This window comes from Culex quinquefasciatus, chromosome 2, assembly GCF_015732765.1.
Source record: "Culex quinquefasciatus strain JHB chromosome 2, VPISU_Cqui_1.0_pri_paternal, whole genome shotgun sequence".
NCBI classification, from domain to species: domain Eukaryota; kingdom Metazoa; phylum Arthropoda; class Insecta; order Diptera; family Culicidae; genus Culex; species Culex quinquefasciatus.
In genome coordinates, this window is record NC_051862.1 from 75,774,261 (window position 1) to 75,796,424 (window position 22,164).

Consider the following 22,164-nt stretch of genomic DNA (forward strand, 5'->3'; position numbering starts at 1 on the left):
GGGTCGGGTACAAAAGTACCAGAAAAATTCCTGATTTGAGCTGGAATTGCTCTAAATTAAACTAAATTTCATTTATTTTTAGTTTGGGGCACTTGAAGGACGTGTAGATGAACAATCTAAAGCATTTTTGATATTGGTTTTTCATAAGTAGGTCGAATACCGATGCAAAAAGTACTTTGTTTACCAATGGCTCTTACGGCTTTTTGAAAACTAATCCGAGAAATTTGATATTTTCTTAAGGAAACATTAACCAGGAACATAAATACAAATATGATTTAAAATCGAAATGTACTACATATTACTAATGCAAGCTTCAAAAGTCATATTTTCATGAGAATAAAATAAATAAATAATTTTATAAAATGTTAACTGTTGAGAATGCACATAAAAGTAGCAATAAAACTCGAGTCTTCCAATTTAGAATGCTGAAAACACCGTCACAAACTTTTTTTTGTTTGAACAATATTATTTATTATTTTAACAAAAAAAATCAAAAAAAAGTCTTTCCAAACTATTTGAACAAGAATCAAGAAATAGAACATTTTTCAAAAAAGATGAGATTAAAGATAAGAGTCTTATAAACTTCTAAAATATTGCTTTTTCCTTGATCATTTAGTACAAAAAAAAACTAAAGCAATCATTTCATACTAATGGAAGGTATTTCTCCTAAAGCTTGCAACAGTAGTTTGCAGTTAAATTTCGAGTATTAAACATGTTTTGTATTCATCCAACTGGTAAATGTTTGATTAAGGAAATATGTTGTTTATTTATAAAAATCTTGTAATACCCTATCAATTTTAAACCTGTAAAAATTTCGATTGTATCAGCTAATTCCAAGCTTTAATCAGAGTAGACCGGTGATATTTGTACACAACAATTATGTAATAATCTATTTATTCTTGTAAAAATAATATTTTAATGCGGTTTTATGATTTTAATTTCTGAATAAATCCCACATATTCAAAAATTCGGTTAAAACAAAATTTTCAAAATGTTTAGCGGTTTGCAACCTTCAACAAAGTTGTTTCTTGTCTTATTTTGCACTTTTTGATGAGTAAATGACACATGAAACAAATCATTTGACAAGTTTCCTGTACTGTTATTTAAAAGTTTCCAATAAATGATTAAGGATTTTAAAACAAAAAACTTAAAATATAGATATCTCAGAAATTTCCCGATGAAACATTTCGCTCTTAAAAGCATTGGAAAGCTGAGAAAATTTCCTATAAGATACCTTTGAAAGTAGCGATGACTATTTTTTTTCCTTAAGGTTGCCCAGAAAACACGCCGTGACGGATTTTCAGCGACTGCAAATTTATTTTTCGATTTGCATGAATACAGATTTTTTTATGTGTAATTCAAGTAGAAATAGTTTAATGTTTAAGGATTCAAAAATCATCGTTTTTTTAGCTTAACATTTTTTTTAATTTGATAGTAAAAAAGTTAAAAAAAAATCTGTATAAATTTTATAGAAACCTTTATGAAACAAATGATGAAAAATGTCTTCTTGGTCATAGAGAAGACCTTCATTAAGTTGTAGCCAAATTAAAAGTAAAAAAAAAACATTTTGAAAAAGAACTAGAAACTTTTTAAAATTTCAGTAGAACTCAAAATCAACCCAAGCCTTTTTTAAAAAAATTGAAATTTTAAAAATGATTTATCAATTTTGTTATCTTGTAAATCACGGCAAACAATAATCTAAAAAATCGACTAAATTTTTAGAACCAGTTCCAACCAGAATCACCTTCTCCACTCATGGCCATGGCAGGTCTCGGATATCAAAGTCATTAAATTTAAATTAAAGAGTCTGGCCTCTTTCTTTTTCTCTTGCCTTCTCTCTCACCGTTTAATTAAAAGAAAATCATGTGTGCGCTGAAAATGGAGCCCGCTTCATTACGGCATTTTCATTCCTCTCGTCGTTAACCTGCCTCGAAACAAATTTTCCCCTCCCGCGGCGTGGTCCATGAATCTCCTCCTCAAGTCCAAGGATATCTCGTTTCACAGCCAAGTAGAGGTATTATTCTCAGTTGAAAATTTATTTTGAGACTTGCGATCAAGTTTCTTTTAAATCTTCCCCTCAACTTTACTGAAAGCTCTTTTAGTAACAAAGTTTTCTCTAAAAACCATCAGTTTCAAGTAACCTATCTGTTTCTCTGTGAAAGCTTGCAGGCGCCACGGCCTCCGTCGTCCGAGCGGATGTTGTTCTGTCGACCTGTTTTGCCATCCAGACACGGATTATGTACAGATATGTGCATAATTTAATTGCAGTCTCATCAGCAGCAATAAACGGAAGTCGGAGCGTGTGTGTGTGTATCTTCCCTTGGGGATCCACCAGAGGCCGTTGGAGTTGGCGTTGGCGTCATCCTGCAGGGAATGGTGTCGGAACGAAGTAATCACCTTGTTTCATGTGATAAGCTCGGAAAGCACGGAGAGCCTAACACAGCTTTTTGTTGTCAGCCAGGGAGCGCGTGTTGGAGAGTTACGTGCGTTAAGACCGATGTAAAAGGTTTGATGCTTTCGTGGGTGGCTATCGGCGTCATTATAGTTAATAACACGGATATTAACGCTTTTGGAATAACTTGCATGAAGTTTGGGGTAGATCTAAATAACTTCAATCACAAAATGTATGACCTTTAGAAAGCGTGCTTTTTTGTGAGGATTGTAATAATGTTAAATCTGGGAATGTTTTTGTATGAATAAGGCAAATATTTTTCAAAGTTTTATTTTTCAGGTTATTTTCTAAAACCAGTTGTTGATTATTCTGCTAATTCCAACAAAGATGTGAATTTTATTTAGGATGATTTTCTTAAGGGAAAGAACTACAGCACAGCAATTTGATCCTCAGCAGGATAAAAATTTTCTTGGAGCAGCCGTGGCTGACTGGTTACGGTGTTCGCTTTGTAAGCGAATGGTTCTGGGTTCGATGCCCATCTGCTCCCAACGAGAATGTTATGAACACCTAAATTTGAAATGATGAATATGAACGAAAAATCAAAGTCGCTCGAGGCGGGGTTCGATCCTCCGTCCTTTGGATTGGTAAGCAAAAATGCTAACCACTAGGTCATGACGACTTGGTGAGCGTGGACTGGAATTAGTAATACTGTTACAGAGAGCGAGTTGTGGCGCTATAACCACGGCAAATAGTGTCCAGGGCATTCGTGGAAATACAATGTCCCATCCCAGAGGGTCCCGGAGTACCAAACCTTCTCAGCATGGTGCTCCCAACGTATACAACCAAAATCTCGGAGCGTATGGTGGTGTGTCCCCACGCTTCTTCCTCCCCTGTCGATTCAGAATTGTGTTGCTGTTCGAACACTCAGTGCTCAAACTCAACCCAATTACGGATCATCTCTGCGATACGGCTTTACGCAGTAGGCCTGGCCGCTTTAACGCTTGTGATGTTTCAATGAATTTTCAATGCAATGGCGCACTACAAGTGTTAATAAATGACAAGAAGAGTGCTAGGCGTCATCTAACCTAAGGCACTCTCCAGGATCCCTTCGAAAGATTGGCTGCACTAGGGTCTGATTAGATTAGATTAGATTAGCAGGATAAAAATTTTCTTGAAGTACTCTTTCACACTCTTGCAGAAGGTTTGAAGATAATTGTATCCTGACACGGTCCAAACTACTATGCTGTGGCTATCTTGAAAGGCACTTGTAGAACTCCTGAATCGTTTTGTTGACAACTTTTTCAAATAATCATAATATTTTTAAAAATTTACATTCTAAATTGATTTTAGTGGAGATTGGTTAAAAATGTTAAGGTTTTCAGTTGCCAGAGAAAGAAGTTGAAAAAATAAAGTCTGCTTTTGAAAGTTTAATAATGTCTTTCCTCGACCATTAATTTGGACCAAAAGTGCCAGTTTTTAGCTACTATGCATGACGGTCTTTTTTATCGTACGGAAAAACTTTTGTTCGATGAAGATTTTTCATGGCATAATTTTAATACGGAGATCTTTTAAAAGCATTCAAACGAACACTGCAGTGCACATTATTAATTTTATACAACATTTATTATTTTCGCAAAAATCAATTGATTGAACCAAAGGGATGTTGAGTTAACTCTTATTTGCTACTTGGGAAGCTTTTTAATAAAATTTGTTATATTTTTATTCAAAACATAATTGAAATAAGAGATGTATTGATAGCTGTACATTTTATACTTCTTTTAAAATATGATGCAATAAAATATTTTAAATTAAATTTTCCCTTATTTTATTTAAAATTTCACATCTAAACCCTTTAAAAGATGTACTCTTAAAATATTCAACAATTGAGATTTTCCATTAAATTTTTCCATCATTTATTCAAAATGTTAACTTGAAGAAGGTAAAATCTCTTAATGGATTCACATTTTACTTTTCTTTATTTAAAATTCAACCTGAGGAAGGGAACTATATTTTACCAGGAATGAGCTGTAAGATAGTCGAGGTTAGTCGTCGACTAACAAGAAAATAAAATAAAATTTAATTCGCCCTTCTTAAGCTATTTGGCGCCCTTTATGAAAAAGATTTTGAGCCCTCAGCAGGCCCCAGGGAGCCCAAAATGACCGATTCTTAGCACTTGTTTACCAAGTAGTCATTTTTTCAAGTTGAACTTTGCATGGTGTGATAATTTTCCATGTTTTACAACTATTTGAACCACACAAAAAAAAACATATTTTCACACCAAAGTTCCTATTCTGAACATATTTTTGAGCAGAAGTTGTAAAATGTATGATTGCTGGAAATTTTTCTAAACGGAATTTAATAGTAAAATAACACTTTTATAAGCCCTCTATATGATGAAAGCCGATTTTGTAGGTATAAAATCATACAGGACTTTTAAAAAGGGGGTACATGGAAGCGTTGTCCCGACACGAAAAATTACAATTATTCAGTTTGCAATGGTTCGTGAACGCGGATTTGCAACATATTTCGGATCATCTTCGTACTCGAAAACCCTTTTAAAATGCTTATTAATAGTCAGGACCCGGTGCCTGCAATCCCTGTTACAGTTTATATGGAATTCCAATAAGAATGTAACAGAAAAATCAGGCTCCGGGTCCAGACTGTTAATAATCGAAAATTGGTCAAAAGGAACCAGAGTTACGACTAACTCAAGTTTGCGATGCCCCGCCACGCATTTTTTTTTTGGTCAAGGCACTGCCGTTCTACGCATAATTGTCCCATGTCAGTTTTAGACGAATTTGACTTTATGACATTTTTTAAGTTTAGTTTGATGAGTACTTTAAGAAAAACACATAAAATTTGGTAATTTGTTCGCAAACTCATTAAAAACAACACCAAGTCTGTTTGTCCCATCGTTTAACTTCTACGCATAATTGTCCCACCAAGTATTTTCTTACACGGAATCAATAGTTTTACTAAGCATTATGTCTTGTTTACCTATTGTATAGCAAGAGAATCACAAATAAGGGTGATAAACTACTAACTGGGGCGATTAGGGACACATAGGGCGAATAGGAACCCACGGGACAATTATGCGTAGAAACACAGAAATCGGTCGAAAATTTTCAACCGCGTTTTACTCAGTTGCACTTTTTTTAACAGAGTGGGGAGAGTGGGGAGACTTGATCCCCGGGGACACTTGATCCCAAGCCTGTATCTCGTCAGCATGTGGGTAAAACAATTTGCTTTGTTCTAGAAAGTTTTACGAAATTGACTAAAACTCATTGTAGAAAACAAAGAAAAAAATAAAAAAATGTTTTGATTGAAAAGTGCTGCAAAAAACTTCCAAGAGAGCTTTTTTCTTTGTTTTGATAAGTATAGAAAACACTCAAAAAATATTCAAAAAAATATTGTTTATACATAAATTGTTTGATAAACATATCAGCTCCAAAACCCTTACGTATTTTACGTTAAATTTATCGTCATACTATTTTTACAATTAATTGTTTGAAAAGTGCGTTTTGGGAGACTTAATCCCTGCATTTTTACAGTCACTGGAATCAGCCTCAAGATTAAATAATTGGGCTGGGTTTTCGTACATAGTTTCCTTTAGTATAGGTGAACATAGCTTACTACAGTTTGAACTATTTTTCAAAAGTTTTGTAAACAAAATTTACCAGCTTTTGTAAACATGCTCTTTTTTTATTCTAAAAAAGAAAATTTTAAGTTTTTAAATATTTTGCATGCTAAACTTGTTATGTTTTGAACACAAACGTACAGGTTTAATGAGAAATAGCTGTAACTTATAGAAAATTAAAACTTTGGATGAATAAAAAACATTTTCCTTAGGATTTCTTCAAAATGTTGAAAGGGGGATCAAATTACCCCCAACATTTTGAAAATGCCGGTTTAAAATATTTTTTTAAAACGCTTGGCATGATTCGAAGAGTTTATCTGATGAAATACCCTTATCAGCCCAACATAGTTGAATGTTTAAGCTTTCAATTCATGCAAAAAGATCATAGTTTTGTGAGAAATTGACAGAGTTATGTGCGATACAAGTCTCCCCACTCTCCCCTACAATTATGCGTAGAACGGCAGGGCACGGATTCAAAAATAGGTGCTCATTTTTCGTGTCTAGAAGCAAATTGTGTAACAGGGCAGTTTTTGGTCAATCTAGACTAAATCGACCCTCCTGAATCCAAATTTGCCTGTTGATTTTCCTGAGTCTCAAAGGGAAGCGATATGTTCAAGATGGCGTCGAACATGGCGGCTGAAAGGAAAAAACACCATGAAAGGATTTGAAGTTCAATCAACTCATCAAATTTAACTAATTTGAGATCGCTGAACTCGGATACGACTTCTTGAATATTTCAAAGTATTCAAGGAATGTGAAATTCAAGGTGGCGAAGCTAGAATATTGGATTTTTTTATATAGAAATCCAACAGGCAATCAACAGGTCAAATTTAATTGATTTGGGGTGGCCTAAGACTATTCTAAAGTACTCAGGGATTGCAATCCAAGTTTCTAGCTTCGCCATAACCTCATGATTCGAAGTCCGGACACTTAGTACCATATTATTTTTGTTATAGCTGGCAAAAAATCTTATTTGAAATGTAGAAATATCATCAGGATTTAGTATAAACAGTCAGTTTTAAGAGAATGCATGCAAAATATGTCTTTGCTATCAATTTTTCATCAGAATTTGAAAATTAAAATGACTTGTTGTGCTTCGAATCCCGGACACTGTAAAAAGCTGATTCGAAATCCGGACACTTTTGCTTCGAATTCCAGACACTCGATTTTCCTTATGAATCGCACAAATTTGGACTGAAATGTTAGTGAATGGCGTCCTTTAGGTCTCAAATAAGATGTTCACATCAAAACAATCGATAGTTTATATAAAAAATGGCTAGAATTTAAGAAAATCAAAAACATAAATTTCTGCTTTGCCTTCCCGGTGCTTCAGACGCCTATGAAATATTTCCGTAGAAATGTTTCATATTTCTGGCAAACTAATAATTTTATTTTATTTAATTGTTTTGGCATTAATTACAGCGTTCAAATAAACTTTAAATGAAAGTTGATGTAAGAATTCATCAAATAACACAGTTTTGACATTCATAATGCGAACTTATATCCAAATAATTGATAAAACAAGTTGAAGTGTCCGGGTTTCGAAGCGTCCGGGAATTCAAATCATGACGTTATTGGCCGCCTTCTTGGATTGCACATTCCCTGAATCCCTGAAACTTTTTTTTCGTAAAATCGCGATAACTCGTGATATTTATAAGCAAACTCATTATGTTTATATATCAAAATTTTTATAATTGTCTGCTCTACAACTTTGTAGAACATTGTAAAATGAAAAATTTTGTTCTAAATGAAAAAATGACCCTTCTGGGTCTGAAGGGGTGATACGAGCCTTCGATAGCTCGGTGCAATCACACCAACATCGACCAATTACCTCCAGGCTAAGGATCACACTTGAATTGTGTGGCTGGAGCTACCGGGCGCAGGTCAAACAGCTACAGCTGTGGAGAGCCACAGTTCGTTACCCAGCAGCACGGTTCAGTGACCCCGTCGATAGCAAAGGGGGCAGCATGCAGTGGCCAGATCTTGTAGGGACGTCCAGCTTCTCTCCTTCTTTCAGCGCACAAATAACACACAACACTTGAACTAAACACTCACGTATATTAAACTTAATTTCTATATTTCGCTTAAGTCTAACACATTGAAAAGGTTCAATCACGTTCGCGCGCGGGTTCCTTTACCCAGCCGGTGTCCTCGCTGGTCCAGACACAACAAACTTATCATGAGATTTGTAGGTCTTGGCAAACCTCCGAAACTTGCGAAAACGGGTCGTGCGACGTCCTCTACTACGATTCTCCAGAGAGGATCGTAGTAGAAAACCGCTCCCCCTAATCTCGTTACAGCGGCACGATCCTCGCGATCCTCGAAGATGACCGCTGACCTCTCGCTTTCTCCCACTGCCGCCAGCTCGAGTCCAGCACGTTGAACGAGCTGCGGCAATACTCTCCACGAGATAAGAGAGATCGGTCCAGGGTTGTAGTCAGAAGGGGTCCCGGAGTCATCACTGAACAGGGTCTTTTGTGGTCTCTGTTGCAAGTTTCTGCTCATTTGTAGGCGTCCGAAGGTTATGTGTGGTGAGTCACCCAAAACCTCTTTTATGCAAATGGACCGACGTTTTACTTCCCCATCCGATAGAAGACCAGGAGGATAAAGCGGGCATCGAACTAGCGCCCCAAAGCATCATAGGGATCGGCAGCCGAAGCCGCTAACCACCGCGCCACGAGGCCCAAATAATTTTTTTAAATAAAAGTATAAAGACTGCTTCAAAAGATTTTTTCGAACTAATAATCATTTCTAACGGTTAAATTTTTTGTTCAAAAATGAAAAAAATGACAAATTATTATTCTTTAAAACAGAAAATTATAATCAAAAAAATGTAAAAAGCAAAGCAAGTGATAATTATGCAATACGCCTCAGATGGTTTTTAAAACTAGTTATGCCTAATGTCCATTGTGCAAAAACCGGGTACACCCGTTTCTTTTCTCGTTCATCTCTAAAATAAATGTTTTAAAAAGCTTCCTTACATTTTTTTCACCTTTGGTAGCTGAAATATGGAACTCAAGTCGTGGTTCATCTTTTAAAGCGAATTTTTTCCCCAGTTCTGTCATTCGATGTTTTCCCATCCATTATAACTGTTCCCCGTTCCCTGATGTTTCCTAATTAAATCTTTCAAGTTTCATAATGTAAAAGAGAAGCAGCAAACCGTGTGCACCAACGGATACGAACCTCTTAATTGTATCAGTGGGATTTAAAAATACTTCTTTTTTTGCCACCCTCTTTCAACATCAAGATTTTCACCCTTGTCTGCATTTTTCCCTGCACTAGATTTATATCTAATGATGAAGCTCGTTAAATGTTCTCGTGCTGTTTTTTGCCCCTTCCGAAAACCAAAGCTCATCGCAGACAATGCACATGGTTGAGACCAGTGGCAGAGCAACAGCCACCCCGGGGACCTATTTAATGGATTTAGACTCGGAAAGCGAACGAAAGAAAGCACCAAAAAGCACACAGCTCAGCTCGGGTGAAAGCTTGTGGAAAACAAGCGGGGGGTTTTTCACGCTTTTCCTTCTTGTTGGGAGCTTTGCTGCTTTTTTTTGCTTGCTGCTTGTTACGGATTTTGATTTATCGCTGCCCAGTGAGACGCTTGGCCATCATTTTCGGATGATTGAAGCTGCTGTGATTATCTGGAAAAATAGCTGACCAGCTGATTGTGTTGGGATTTTTTTTTGTGTGTGGAATCTTGCAGTTAAAATTAAGTTAGAGCTTGGGAATAAAAACTTGGAAAAATAAAAACAGTATTCTCTATACTGACCATGACCTGTAGAAACTATGTCCAAAATTTCAAATTCAACTCTTCACTAACCACTTAATCATTTTTTTTCTCTTCCCCCCGTCAGTACCCACGGCGACCATCATCGGTGGGCCCGACCTGCACGTGGACAAGGGCAGCACCATCAACCTGACCTGCGCCGTCAAGTACAGCCCGGAACCGCCAGCGTACATCTTCTGGTACCACCACGACGAGGTCATCAGTTACGATTCGAGCCGCGGCGGCGTTTCCGTCATCACGGAGAAGGGCGACGTCACGACGTCCCACCTGCTCATCCAGAACGCCGACCTGGACGACTCCGGCAAGTACAGCTGCTCGCCATCAAACGCGGACGTGGCCAGCGTGCGAGTGCACGTGCTCAACGGTAAGTTTGTGCGGGAGGGGAGGGGGCAGGGGGAGCAGTCTGGGGGTTGTGGGGGTGCTATACGAAGGGTACTTTGGAAGCGTAAAATTACATTTCAAGGGTTAAAAGTTAATATAAATATGTTCATAAAATTTATCAGTTTAAAAAAATGGCATGCTTTTAATTTTAAATGATGTAAAATCCATCGGGAAAATCTTTTTTAAAGTAAGCTGTAACAATTAAACATTGTGTACATCGTTTCTAGGTAAATCGTTCCGAAAAAATGTTCTATTGTGCAATTAAAAAATATATCATGAAAATTCCACCATCGCAAAAAAACAAAAAGCTGAGAAAAAATCCTATTTTTTCCTAAATTTTCTAGTTCAGTAGTTCATTTTAAAGCCAGTGAAAAATCTGGTAATAGCATTAGTTCTTAGTGATATTCTTCGCAACATCGAATACAGCTGTCGAGTGGCGCCGGATTTATTCCCAAAATCAACGGGTAGGCGTGGAGTTTGAATGTGCAAGTTCCTTGTATTTGCTCGAAATTCTTCTAATTTGCATGTTTATGCAAAAATATATAACGATACGTTATGATTTTATTTTATCACTAATATTTAAATCAATTTGCAAATTCTTTCTATTTAAAAAAAATCGCAAAAGTTTCGATAGAAACATGCTAAGTCACTTCTCATAAGATATTTATTACCTGATTTAAAATGCATTTATGAAAAAAAAAAACAAAAAAAATTAAATTAAAAGCCAGAATTTCCACATTTCGTTTAACATCCCATTGAGCAGATCTCTACGAAATCGATCTTTTTTTTTTAATTTTAATTTTTGTATTTTTTAATCCGGCTGAAACCTTTATGGTGCTTTCGGTATGCCCAAACAAGCAATTTTGCATCATTAGTTTGTCCATAGAATTTTCCATACAAATTTGGCTGCTGTCCATAAAAAATGATGTATGAAATTTAAAAAATCTGTATCTTTTGAAGGTATTTTTTTTTTCGATTTGGTGTCTACAGCAAAGTTGTAACAATAAAACTAAGACTTGATAGGCAAAAAAACACTTTTTAAATTTATTTTTTTATATGTTTTAGGAGACATCAAATGCCAACTTTTCAGAAATTTTCAGTTTGTGCAAAAAATCTTTGATCGAGTTATGAATTTTTGAATCAATACCGTTTTTTTTATATCGTAATATTGGTCGCCAAAATTTATTAACTTCAGTTTTCGATGTAAGATGAAAATTTCAATCAAAAAGTACTTGAATGGAATTTTCATAAAGTGCACCGTTTTCAAGTTAAAGCCATTTTAAGTTAAGAGCTGAGAAAATTTTCTATATTTTGCTTTATAGAACTTTGTTGAAACGGTTTTCAATGTTAAAATATGAAACATTCTTGAAATTCGATCTCTTCGAAAACAACATTTTTTAAATTTTTTAAATGAAGACAAATATTTCAAAAGAGAAAACAAAGAGAAAACATTCAATATTATTTGTGATGACTACAAGCAAATACCTTATGTTTATAAATATTTTTTTTGTAATTGTCTGCTCTACAACTAGAGCGTCCAATTGCCCGCGGTTACAGAATTCCCAGGAAACGGGAAGTTTTCTACAAATTTTCCGGGAATTCCCAAGTAATTTAAAATTTATCAAAAATTGTTCTGATCCTAATTTTGGTTAATATTTTGCAACAAAATAGTATAAAATAGCAACTTTAATGGTCAAAATAAGTGTTGGGTTCATTTATTGCTTTGGCTGCTTGTAAAAAAGTTTACAACTTCAAGAAATTTATAAATTTTCTGAATATCTGTCTTTCAATTCGTTCAAAATATCAAAAAATATTGATTAGTATTTTGTATTGAAAAGAAGTAGCTAGGTATAAAGTTTAAATCAACGTGTTTGGAAAGTAATCAAAATGAATTCATGCTCCAGAACAATAAAATTGCTTTTGAATACGTCTCTGTGACCAGTTTGAGAGAATATGATAAAGAATTAAATTGATGATGAATTCTAGATTCAATGAAAAAAAAATCCAGCAAATTTGTTTTTCATGGCAAAACATTGAAATGAAACTAAAAAATATAAAGAAAGCATGTTTTTCATGGCAAATATTGTTTATAGAACTGGTTTAATCTCATGAATAAATCCATATGCATTGAATTGACTTAAATGAAAAAAATACCCTTCTTGGTCAATGTAAATTAGAGAAGTACATAACATTTCCCTTAAAATGGCATGTTCCAAAAAAATTTACAGTTGAGTAACGGAAAATGGCAAAATTTTTAAAACTTTTTTAGTGTTTTCTTTTTCGATGAAAAAAAAGTTTTATCGAAATTCTGAGTACGTCATCCAATCGGGCGTCTAATTATAAATAAAAGTCCCTTTGACACCAAATTTTTATCTCATCACCGTTTCAGGCTGCACATTTTTGAAAAACACCGCTTTTTTAGCATGTTCAAAAATAGAACGCCCCTCTGTCACGAGAAATTAAAAAACGGACCTCGAATTCGTGATCAGGGACAAAAGTAACCCCTTAAGACAAAGTTTCACGCAAATCGAAGAGGGGTCGGGCAACTGCTGTGTGAGTTGGTGGAGGATTACCCATTTCAAATTGATTTAATTTGATTGCACTTAAAATTCCATTACACATTAAAACTTTAACAAAATATTTTTTTCCCCCCCTCATGAACTCTCTAAAATACAAAAATATTCTAAAATCTTGAAATTCAAATGAATAACAAATTCATAAGCAATTGATGAAATTTAGGAATATTTAAAGTTTAAAAAAATTAAGAAGTTCGAATAATTAAGTTAAATTCGATAAGTTCAAATAGAATCCAATAAAATAATAAAACAATTATTAAAAGTTTAAAAAACATCGAAAATGTTATGATAAATTTTGGCGTACTCCATCGAAAGGACTAATTTTTGTTTGTAAGCAGTGCACTGCAGTAGCATAAAACTTAAAAAACTTATAAAACTATATAAAAATAAAATTATCAAGAAATTCAAATAATTTGATAAAAATTACGAAATTTTAAATTTCCAGAGTTGGACGAAATTTGAGAAAATTTAAAAACCAGCTTAAAAACATACAAAGATAAAAAAAAGCAATTCGAGCGTACTTTATCAAAAGGTCTATTTTTCGTCAGCAAGCAGTGGCAAGAAACATTAGAAGCTAATCCCGTAATTTAAAAAAATCGAGTTTCATGAAAAAATATGTGCGATGACATGACTTATTAAAAAATCCTAAGAAATATAAAATAAATAAAAAAATATTATTTAAATGAAATTTAAAAATTTCATAAAGCTACGAAGCAAAATATTGAAAATCCTGGAATAAAAAAAATGGATGAAACTCAAATTTAATTAAGTTTTAGTTTAGATTCAATTAAATTAAAAAGGTTTGAAGGAATCAAGAAATAAAAAAAATATATAAAAAAAACATAATCCTGTACCAACTTACACGAAATCGAAAAAGTTGCCTCGACCCCTCTTCGATTTGCGTGAAACTTTGTCCTAAGGGATAACTTTTGTCCCTGATCACGAATCCAAGGTCCGTTTTTTATATCTCGTGACGGAGAGGCGGTACGACCCCTTCCATTTTTGAACATGCGAAAAAAGACGTGTTTTTCAATAATTTGCAGCCTGAAACGGTGATGAGATAGAAACTTGGTGTCAAAGAGACTTTTATGTAAAATTGAACACCCGATTTGATGGCGTACTCAAAATTCCGAAAAAAAACGTATTTTTCAATGAAAAAAACACTTCAATTTTTTTTGAAACCCTGCCATTTTCCGTAAAAAGTTTTGGAAGAGCAGACAATTAAAAAAATTTGATGCATAAATATAAGGAACTAATAAATATCACAATTTTTCGCGATTTTACGATAACAAGTTTTTAGAAAGTTACTTTTTCTGTTTATTTTTGTTTCGCTGTCCGTGTTTATCGCGGGTCACCATGAACGGCCATGATCAACGACGACCAACTTTTTCAAAACTTTTTGCCTTCCTCACCTCACTGAGGCAAGGCTATAAAATCACTCAAAAATTGAACTTTTTAAATAAGCCTCCCAGATATACCCTTACGTATACATATCGACTCAGAATCAAATTCTGAGCAAATGTCTGTGCGTGTGGATGGACGTAGAATTTTTTTTCTCACTCACTTTTCTCGGAACTGGCTCGACCGATTTTGTCCGGATCTATGTTTTTGGATTTGCCTTCAGGTTCTTTAAGTCTTTTTAAATTTCATCCGGCTTGGTGCAGTACTTTAAAAGATATGTTCGAAAAACTGTTTTGGTTGATACTAAAAAGGGTCATTATTTACATAATTTGAAAGCTCCGGCGGATAGCTGTCGGAACTTTACGCTCAGTGCACGCACACAAACACTGCTGTGCTTTCAAATGGTTCATTAAATTTATCATACCTAGATGGCAGCACTCAGATGTATAGTGTCTTTACTAAGTAAGCGTTAGCCAAAGCTTTCGTAGTGTGTGGTTGCAAGGCTTTTAGGAGGAAGGCAGCAACCACCTTCCGGTGGATTAAGTAACGTTTTTTTCGTAAAATCGCGATTACTCGTGATGTTTATGAGCAAACCCCTTTGTTAAACACGAAAAAATAACCCTGCAAATAACAAAAAAACACGAAATTTTAAAATATTTTTTTTTGTTATAGATGCAAAAATGACCTTTCTGGGTGAACGTAGATTCGAAAAGTACATGAAATTTCCCTTAAAATGACTTGTTCCATTTTTTACAGTCGAGTAGCGGAAATCGGTAGAGTTTTTTTTTTTGATGAAAAATACGTTTTATTTGTAATTTTGAGTACGCCAACAAATCGGGCATCCAATTTAACTTGACAAAGTCCCTTTGACATCAAATTTCTAACTCATCTTCGTTTCAGGCTGCAAATTATTGAAATCACGTCATGTTCAAAATTGAAAGGGGCCGTATCGCCCCTCCGTCAAGAGATGTCAAAAACGGACCTCAGATTCGTGATCAGGGACAAAAGTTATCTCATAGGATTAAGTTTCACGCAAATCGAAGAGGGCTCGGGGCAACTTTTTCGGTTTCGTGTAAGTTGGTAGAGTATTACGCATATAAAAGTTTGTATTTTTTTCATCAAAAGTTAAAAATAAATTATTCTTAAAGTCAACTTAATTCTAATACAATATTTTCACATTTATCAAACAATTACAAATACTTGATTTCCCTCCGTGCAGCACCCCCGCTCACCCCCAGTCCTTCTTTCCACAGTTGGGTCTCGTATTTATTAACGCTCATCCCCAGTTCGGGCGGTTCTTTCAGGTGAACACCCGGAAGCGATGCAAACCGGCACGGCCACCACGATCCCACGGGCCACCACCCACGGCTGTCTGCTGGTGGCCACTCTCGGAGCGGTCCTCGTCAGCTGGGCGCTGCTCCTCCAGTGGAACTCCACCTCCGATGACCGGACACGCCGACTTCCGGCGGAACGAGAACGACGAAGACCGGTGAGTGATGCTGACCAGAACGGCGACCCCGTTGAAAGCACCTGTCCCGGCGCGTGGAGTGGGAGATGATAGACCGGTTCGGAGCCATCGCCCGATACGTCGTTGACGCGGTCTTACCACCTAGCGAAAAGCAGTAGAACCTGTCCAACCGGAATGCCCTGAACAACAGCCGAGGTTGTTGTTTGTTGAGTCTGTACAGAGAATGAAAAAAAAAACGAGTGTCCCCATGAAAAGTTGCAAAAAGTCGGTGAGCAAATTTCCATCGGGCGCGTGCGACCTTTAGGATGTAAGGCACAATTTGAGTAATAAACATAGTCAAAGCGACAGAAACACACATAAAGAGAACAGAGCACACATACAGTGTTAAGAAATACTATGACTACGCGATACTACTGGAACAATAGTTGGTGTGAGAAAAATGGAAGAATGAGTGTATGATTTGTTTGTAAGGGAGTAAACTGTATATTTTGAGCCTCCAAAAGTTCTGGAATGTGTCCTGGAGCATTAAGAGAAGAAGAAAATAAGAAAATTTCACAAAAATGTAAGGGTAAGAAAGAGTTGATGAGTAATGTGATGTGACAACGTTGAAAAATCGGTACGTTACCGATTCTGTACAAAGAAAGAAAAATTGTGTAAACAAAAAAAAAACTTTTGATTGGTTTTTCAAAGTTAACTTTATACTTGATTTTTTAACCTGGCGAAAGTGCGCTGAAAAAGCAAAAAAACTATTTCAAAATTAATTTATCAGTTATAAATTTAAAAAAAGAATCTTGAATTTAAAGAAAATCTGGAGTTTTCGGTATAAAATTAACTAACAATATCAAGCACACAAAAATATATTTAAATTTGTGTCGAGACCAATTTTCAGACAAGTAACGTCATGATTCGAAATCCGGACACTTAGTACCATATTATTTTTGTTATAGCTGGCAAAAAATCAGGTAATAAGTTGGAAATGTAGAAACATCATCAGGATTTAGTATAAACAGTCAGTTTTAAGAGAATGCATGCAAAATATGTCTTTTCTAACATTTTTTCATCAGAATTTGAAAATTAAAATGACTTGTTGTGCTTCGAATCCCGGACACTGATAAAAGCTGATTCGAAATCCGGACACTTTTGCTTCGAATTCCGGACACTCGATTTTGCTTATGAATCGCACAAATTTGGACTGAAATGTTAGTGAATGGCATTCTTTAGGTCTCAAATAAGCTGTTAACATCAAAACAATCGATACTTTATATAAAAAATGGCTAGAATTTAAGAAAATCAAAAACATAAATTTCTGCTTTGCCTTCCCGGTGCTTCGGACGCCTATGAAATATTTCCGTTGAAATATTTCGCATTTTTGGTAAACTTATAATTTTATTTTATTTCATTGTTTTGGCATTAACTACAGTGTTCAAACAAACTTTAAATGAAAGTTGATGTTAGAATTCATCAAATAACACAGTTTCGACATTCATAATGCGAACTTATATCCAAATAATTGATAAAACAAGTTGAAGTGTCCGGGTTTCGAAGCGTCCGGGAATTCGAATCATGACGTTATAAAAATCTTTTCAGAACAGAACTATTTCAATATTAATTTCTGAGCACAAACCATTTGACAAACAATATCAGTATCGTGTCTTTTCAGCTAATTTTTTTTTTTTTTGAAAGTATTTTGCGAGAGGGGGTAGACTGTTTGTTTACAAACGCAGATTCGCCCTATTGAACTGTTACTACGGAATTATGCAGGCTTGATAAACAAAAATTGCATATGATTTTTTGAAAATCTGGGAAAAATTGATTTTCTGATCGATTTGGTTTCTTTGGCAAAGTTTATGTTCAAAAAATATTTATATCATGGCCTTTTTTGCTGAGACCTATGTAAGACCGAGAAATTTCTAAGCTTGTTAACAATGAAATAATCGAGGCTCGATAACGAAAACAATAATTCTATCGTAATCGTATGGAACGATTACGATAACGTTAAATTAAATTTGAGTATTTTCAAAAAAGTACATTATTTTGTAAAAATATTAGCATTTAAAAAAAACTATAAAAAAGTGAAAAAGTACAAACAATTTTGCTTCGTTTGATACCCATATTTCGAAATAATGAAAATTTTGAGTACTTTCGAAAAAATATGATAATTTGTGAACAGTTTTGAATATTCATACTTTGAATCATTAAAAAAATGTATACTAAGTGAAAGATTGGAAATACAACATGATATGGTTGAGTTCAGTCGATTTAAGAAAATTTTCAAAAATGGGTCATCGTCCATTATCAAAATTTCAAAAATTACAATTATCAAAATTACGATAACTATAACTATTATCGTAATCGTTAGAAGAAAATAGAACCGATTGATTACCTTGGTAACTACAGTTCCCTTAAGGCCAAGGTAATTACAGAGGAACTTTAGCAAATCGATTTTCGAGTTTTTAATATAATAGGTTTCAAAGTATGAATACCTAAAAAATTAAAAAATACGATATAACGGTATATTGTGAAAATTTAAGTATTTCATTCAAAAAACTCTAAAACCTTGAAAATTTTATCGTTATTTATTTTCAAACAAAATTTCGAAAAGCATTTTTAGATGCAAATCGAATTTTCAATCGAAAATAACTCATATTTGATTTTATAGAGTACACCTTAGATGCTTAGATATTTTTTGAAAAATATATTCTTTTTTGCAATCTAACAAAAAACATAAAAAGCATCCCTAAAGAAACTTTTTTTTAGAATGCTGACATTTTTTTCATTCATTTTCATTTTTGACTTAATGCTTAAATGTAATTTAAAAAAAAGTTTTAATCAGCGTCATCTGAAAAAAAAAACCCACATTTTTCTACTCGAGTTAACTCGGGAACTATTGGTTTGATTTTAAATGTAACTTTTGTAAAGCTTTCTCTTTTATTCAATAACAATTGACAACAGTTTAAGATCAAGCGAAGTAGATCTCAATGAAGCCGCCGATTTCGTGCATCTTTATTTTGTGTATTTTTTTTATATGGCTCAATTTTTTTGGGGTCTTTTCTATGCCCAAAGAAGCCATTTTGTGTCAAACCTATACAAATTAACTTACAATTTTGACATCTCTCCATACAAATGTTTATTTTCTAAAATCTGTTTCTATTAATTTTGTATTTATTATTATTTTCACTATTTTTTTTTGTATTTATTTTTATATTTTTCTTCACACGATTTCAGTTGAAAACGCTTTAAATTAGCTTTAATTGAATGTCAAAGTTCTGAACTGCCAACATTAGAGACACGCTGGAATTAGATGCTGTTCCCCTATTTGAAGTACTTTTCGATTGCAAATTATTTTACATTCAAACTGAAGTTTAAAAAACGAGTAAAACTTCTATTTTCTTAAAAACCATTAGTCATTTTTTTTAATTGGGATTCTGAGCATTGGATTTAAAAAAAAAAAATGTATTGAAAAATCGGTTAAAAAAAGTTTTCCCGTATACCATTTTTTCTGAAAAGTCCTCATCAATTGATCAGAAAATTCCTTCTAAAAAAAATAGATTTTGGAATATTTACGTACCATTTTTGTATGGCCAAGTGCCAAAATTGTAAAGAGCATTGTATGGGTTAACCAACGACACAAAATGGCTTCTGTGGTCGTATGAAAAGCTCCCAAAAATGTAAATTAAATCCAATAATTTTAACATATTATAATAAATCTTGTTCAGGGTGCAAAAAAAACATTTTTCGTTAAATAAAATACCTTAACGAAATGCTTGCTGTATTTTTGATTGAAAGTACTTTAGATTTCATTTTTTAGACTAAAGATTTTTTTTCAGCAAAGGAACATCTTTGGTATCAGATTTAAAATACAAATGCATTTATGACTAAGTTAGATCAAGCTGTTAAATAAATTCTTTATTTCAATTAATAATTCCAGAGTATTTTTTGAAAAGGCCCTACAGCTATTGTCTTTCATATGTTTCTAGGACTAAATATAAAAAGTCTAAAATTATCTTATTGCTCAAATATGGTGCTTCAAATAATTTTCTGCAATATTCTTTAAAGGGCAAGATTTGGTTCATTTTAAAACGATTCAAATTCTATTTAAAATTTTTATAATGAAGAAGGGTCATTAAAATCATATTTTTTTTTTTAATTTGAGATGTATTTTCACGCATTTTCTACAGGAATTACTTCAATTTGTAAGATATAAAGTTTTAGATTTCTATAAAACCATAAACGCTAATTTTGAAAAATCTATTAAATTCTAAGTGAACATTGGTTACGCTAGGTTATATTCCAAACAAATCACGAAACAAATAAAAATGAGGAAGAATGAAGGTAGTCCACTGTAGAAGAGATATGAATCCACATTGAGAGTAATATTTTTGATTACAGATGCCCAGATCAGATATCGCAAATATTTAGCAAACCGACGCAGCAGTAGGTACCATGATGACTTAGATAATTTGAAACAAATTTTAGCGCATAAGGTTGTATGTGTAAGCGAAAGTGAAATCTAGCCGATAGAAGCAAGAATATACTTCATATTACATCAGTGTACATTTTTGAAGATATATAACAGCAAAAAACATTTAGTGGTTTAGGCAAGTGTTGAATTTTTAGTTCAAATATTGTTTATGAAGTCCATAGGAAATGTTTAAAATTTACTTTTTACTTTCGATCCACTTGTATATATTTAAAACAAAATAGTTCCAATTTTATGCAAAAATTGCAAAACACCGTTAAGTTTTCCAGCGCAAAACAAACAAACACAAATCTAACAGAAAAGTTAGGAAAATTCAACGAAAAATCAAATCAGCTGTTAACATGAATGTATTAAAGCCACACTCACTCACAATCACACACACACGACAAAAACATTCAACGGGCAACTGATTTCCAATAACGGGATAGAAAAGATAGAGGACACAACTAAAAAAACGGAGGAAAAACAGTCGTAACTTGATTACTTCTAAAGTAACGGGGCTTACCTTGCATGTAGTCAACAGTGAAGAAGGGGAGGAGGCTTTCACGACCAGATCCCAACCAATCATCCGGAAATCATAAACAGAAAAACTTGGCAAGTCTTGTCTTTCCCCGATGACCGCGCGTTGGTGATGACGCTGTTGGGGGAACCACCCACCACCCCCTTAATGGGTTTCCCTAATGGGATTGCTTTGAGAAAATGGAAAAAAAAGTGGAACGAAAAAAGTGGCGGGAAAATCGAACAAGAACAAAACTCGCTTCCAATGACGTTGAACAACAGCAAAATGTATTCTCTCTCTCACACACACACACGATGAATAAATTACACCGTTTATCTAATGACGTGTGAATATCTTCACTCCCTGGATGGGGAGGGGGAGGGGGAAAACCGTTTGCCCTGGAGGAAAATTAAATGTGCACCTCACGTGCGAAGAGAGGATGAAAATTCGCTCAAGGATGGCATGGTTTAAGCCAACACACGGGGAGTAAGTGCTCTTTTTTTCTAATACTGTGCTGTTGTTGATAATGGGTGGTTGGCCTGTCCCAAGGAGATGGCATGGGTCGTGTCACTGACTTTTAATTAATTTATATGGGTATTATCAAAATCATTCTATGACCACCAGTAATGGTGACTTTGGAATTTTTTTTTTAAGTTTCAGATTATTTTTGACAAGAAGTAACGAGGAAACTTTAAACAAAATTAGCAATTCACTTGCTACACGGCGAACTCAAAATTTACGCACAGTGTTGCCAGATAAGAATATTTTGCACTTGATTTTTTAAAATGCTTTTTCAACCTTTGGAACAAGCACTATCGGGGAAACTGACAATTTCATTCAATTCCAGAGAGTTTTTTTTTAAATTAAATCCAATGAAAGTCTTAAGGTAAATTGAATATTTCTTGAGATGTTACGTTTTTTAGTTGTAACGTTCTGTATTGCCAAGCAACTGTTTTACTCATATCCATTTTCTGCCATAAACTGCGTTAAAGCACTGTTGGCTTTAAAATTAGAAGAAATTTTTTTTTTAATTTCGTAACAAAAATATGTATACATCCCAAAGTGAATTTATGCCCCTTACATCAAATAAAGGCCGTTGATTAAGAAAACTTTTTTTTTACTTTAAAGCTTGTTTAAATTAAATAAAAGAAGTAGTTTTCAACAAATTTGTTAAATTTTAATTCGTCGGTTTAGTATAGCTACAAGATTGTTTCAAACTGTCAAAACGCCATAATTTTCAAGTAAAAATTAGATCGAATCAGAAATCTGACAATATTTTTGAATTCTTTGGATAATTTTCCTTTGAATACAAATAAAAATAAGTTAAAAAATTTAAAACTTAAAATCTTAATAAAACAGAACTCAAAAACAGTTCTACAGGAATTTAAATTTAAAAAAATCTTCATAAATGTGGAATTTAGAAGATTTCTTTTGAATAACAAATAAAGCGCTGAAAAATATATATTTTTTTTACTTACAAAGCCTTAAATTTGTATTAAATGAAAATGACGCAAACAAATTTAAAATTTTTTGAAGCCAAAAT

General features: G+C 33.9%; 1 protein-coding gene across 3 annotated transcripts in view; it reads left to right on the forward strand.

Annotated features, from left to right (window-relative positions):
• LOC6054058 (kin of IRRE-like protein 1) overlaps window positions 1-15,878 on the forward strand; it is an 807,298-nt gene extending 791,420 nt beyond the window's left edge. For 2 of the 3 annotated variants that reach the window (XM_038257417.1, XM_038257419.1), the window contains 2 exons: window positions 9,884-10,180; window positions 15,461-15,878. In XM_038257417.1, the coding sequence (XP_038113345.1) occupies window positions 9,884-10,180; window positions 15,461-15,732 (569 nt within the window). In that variant the 3' untranslated portion in view covers window positions 15,733-15,878. The remainder of the gene's footprint in view (window positions 1-9,883; window positions 10,181-15,460) is intronic. The other variant, XM_038257418.1, reaches the window with a different exon arrangement.
• The last annotated feature ends 6,286 nt before the right edge of the window (window positions 15,879-22,164 follow it).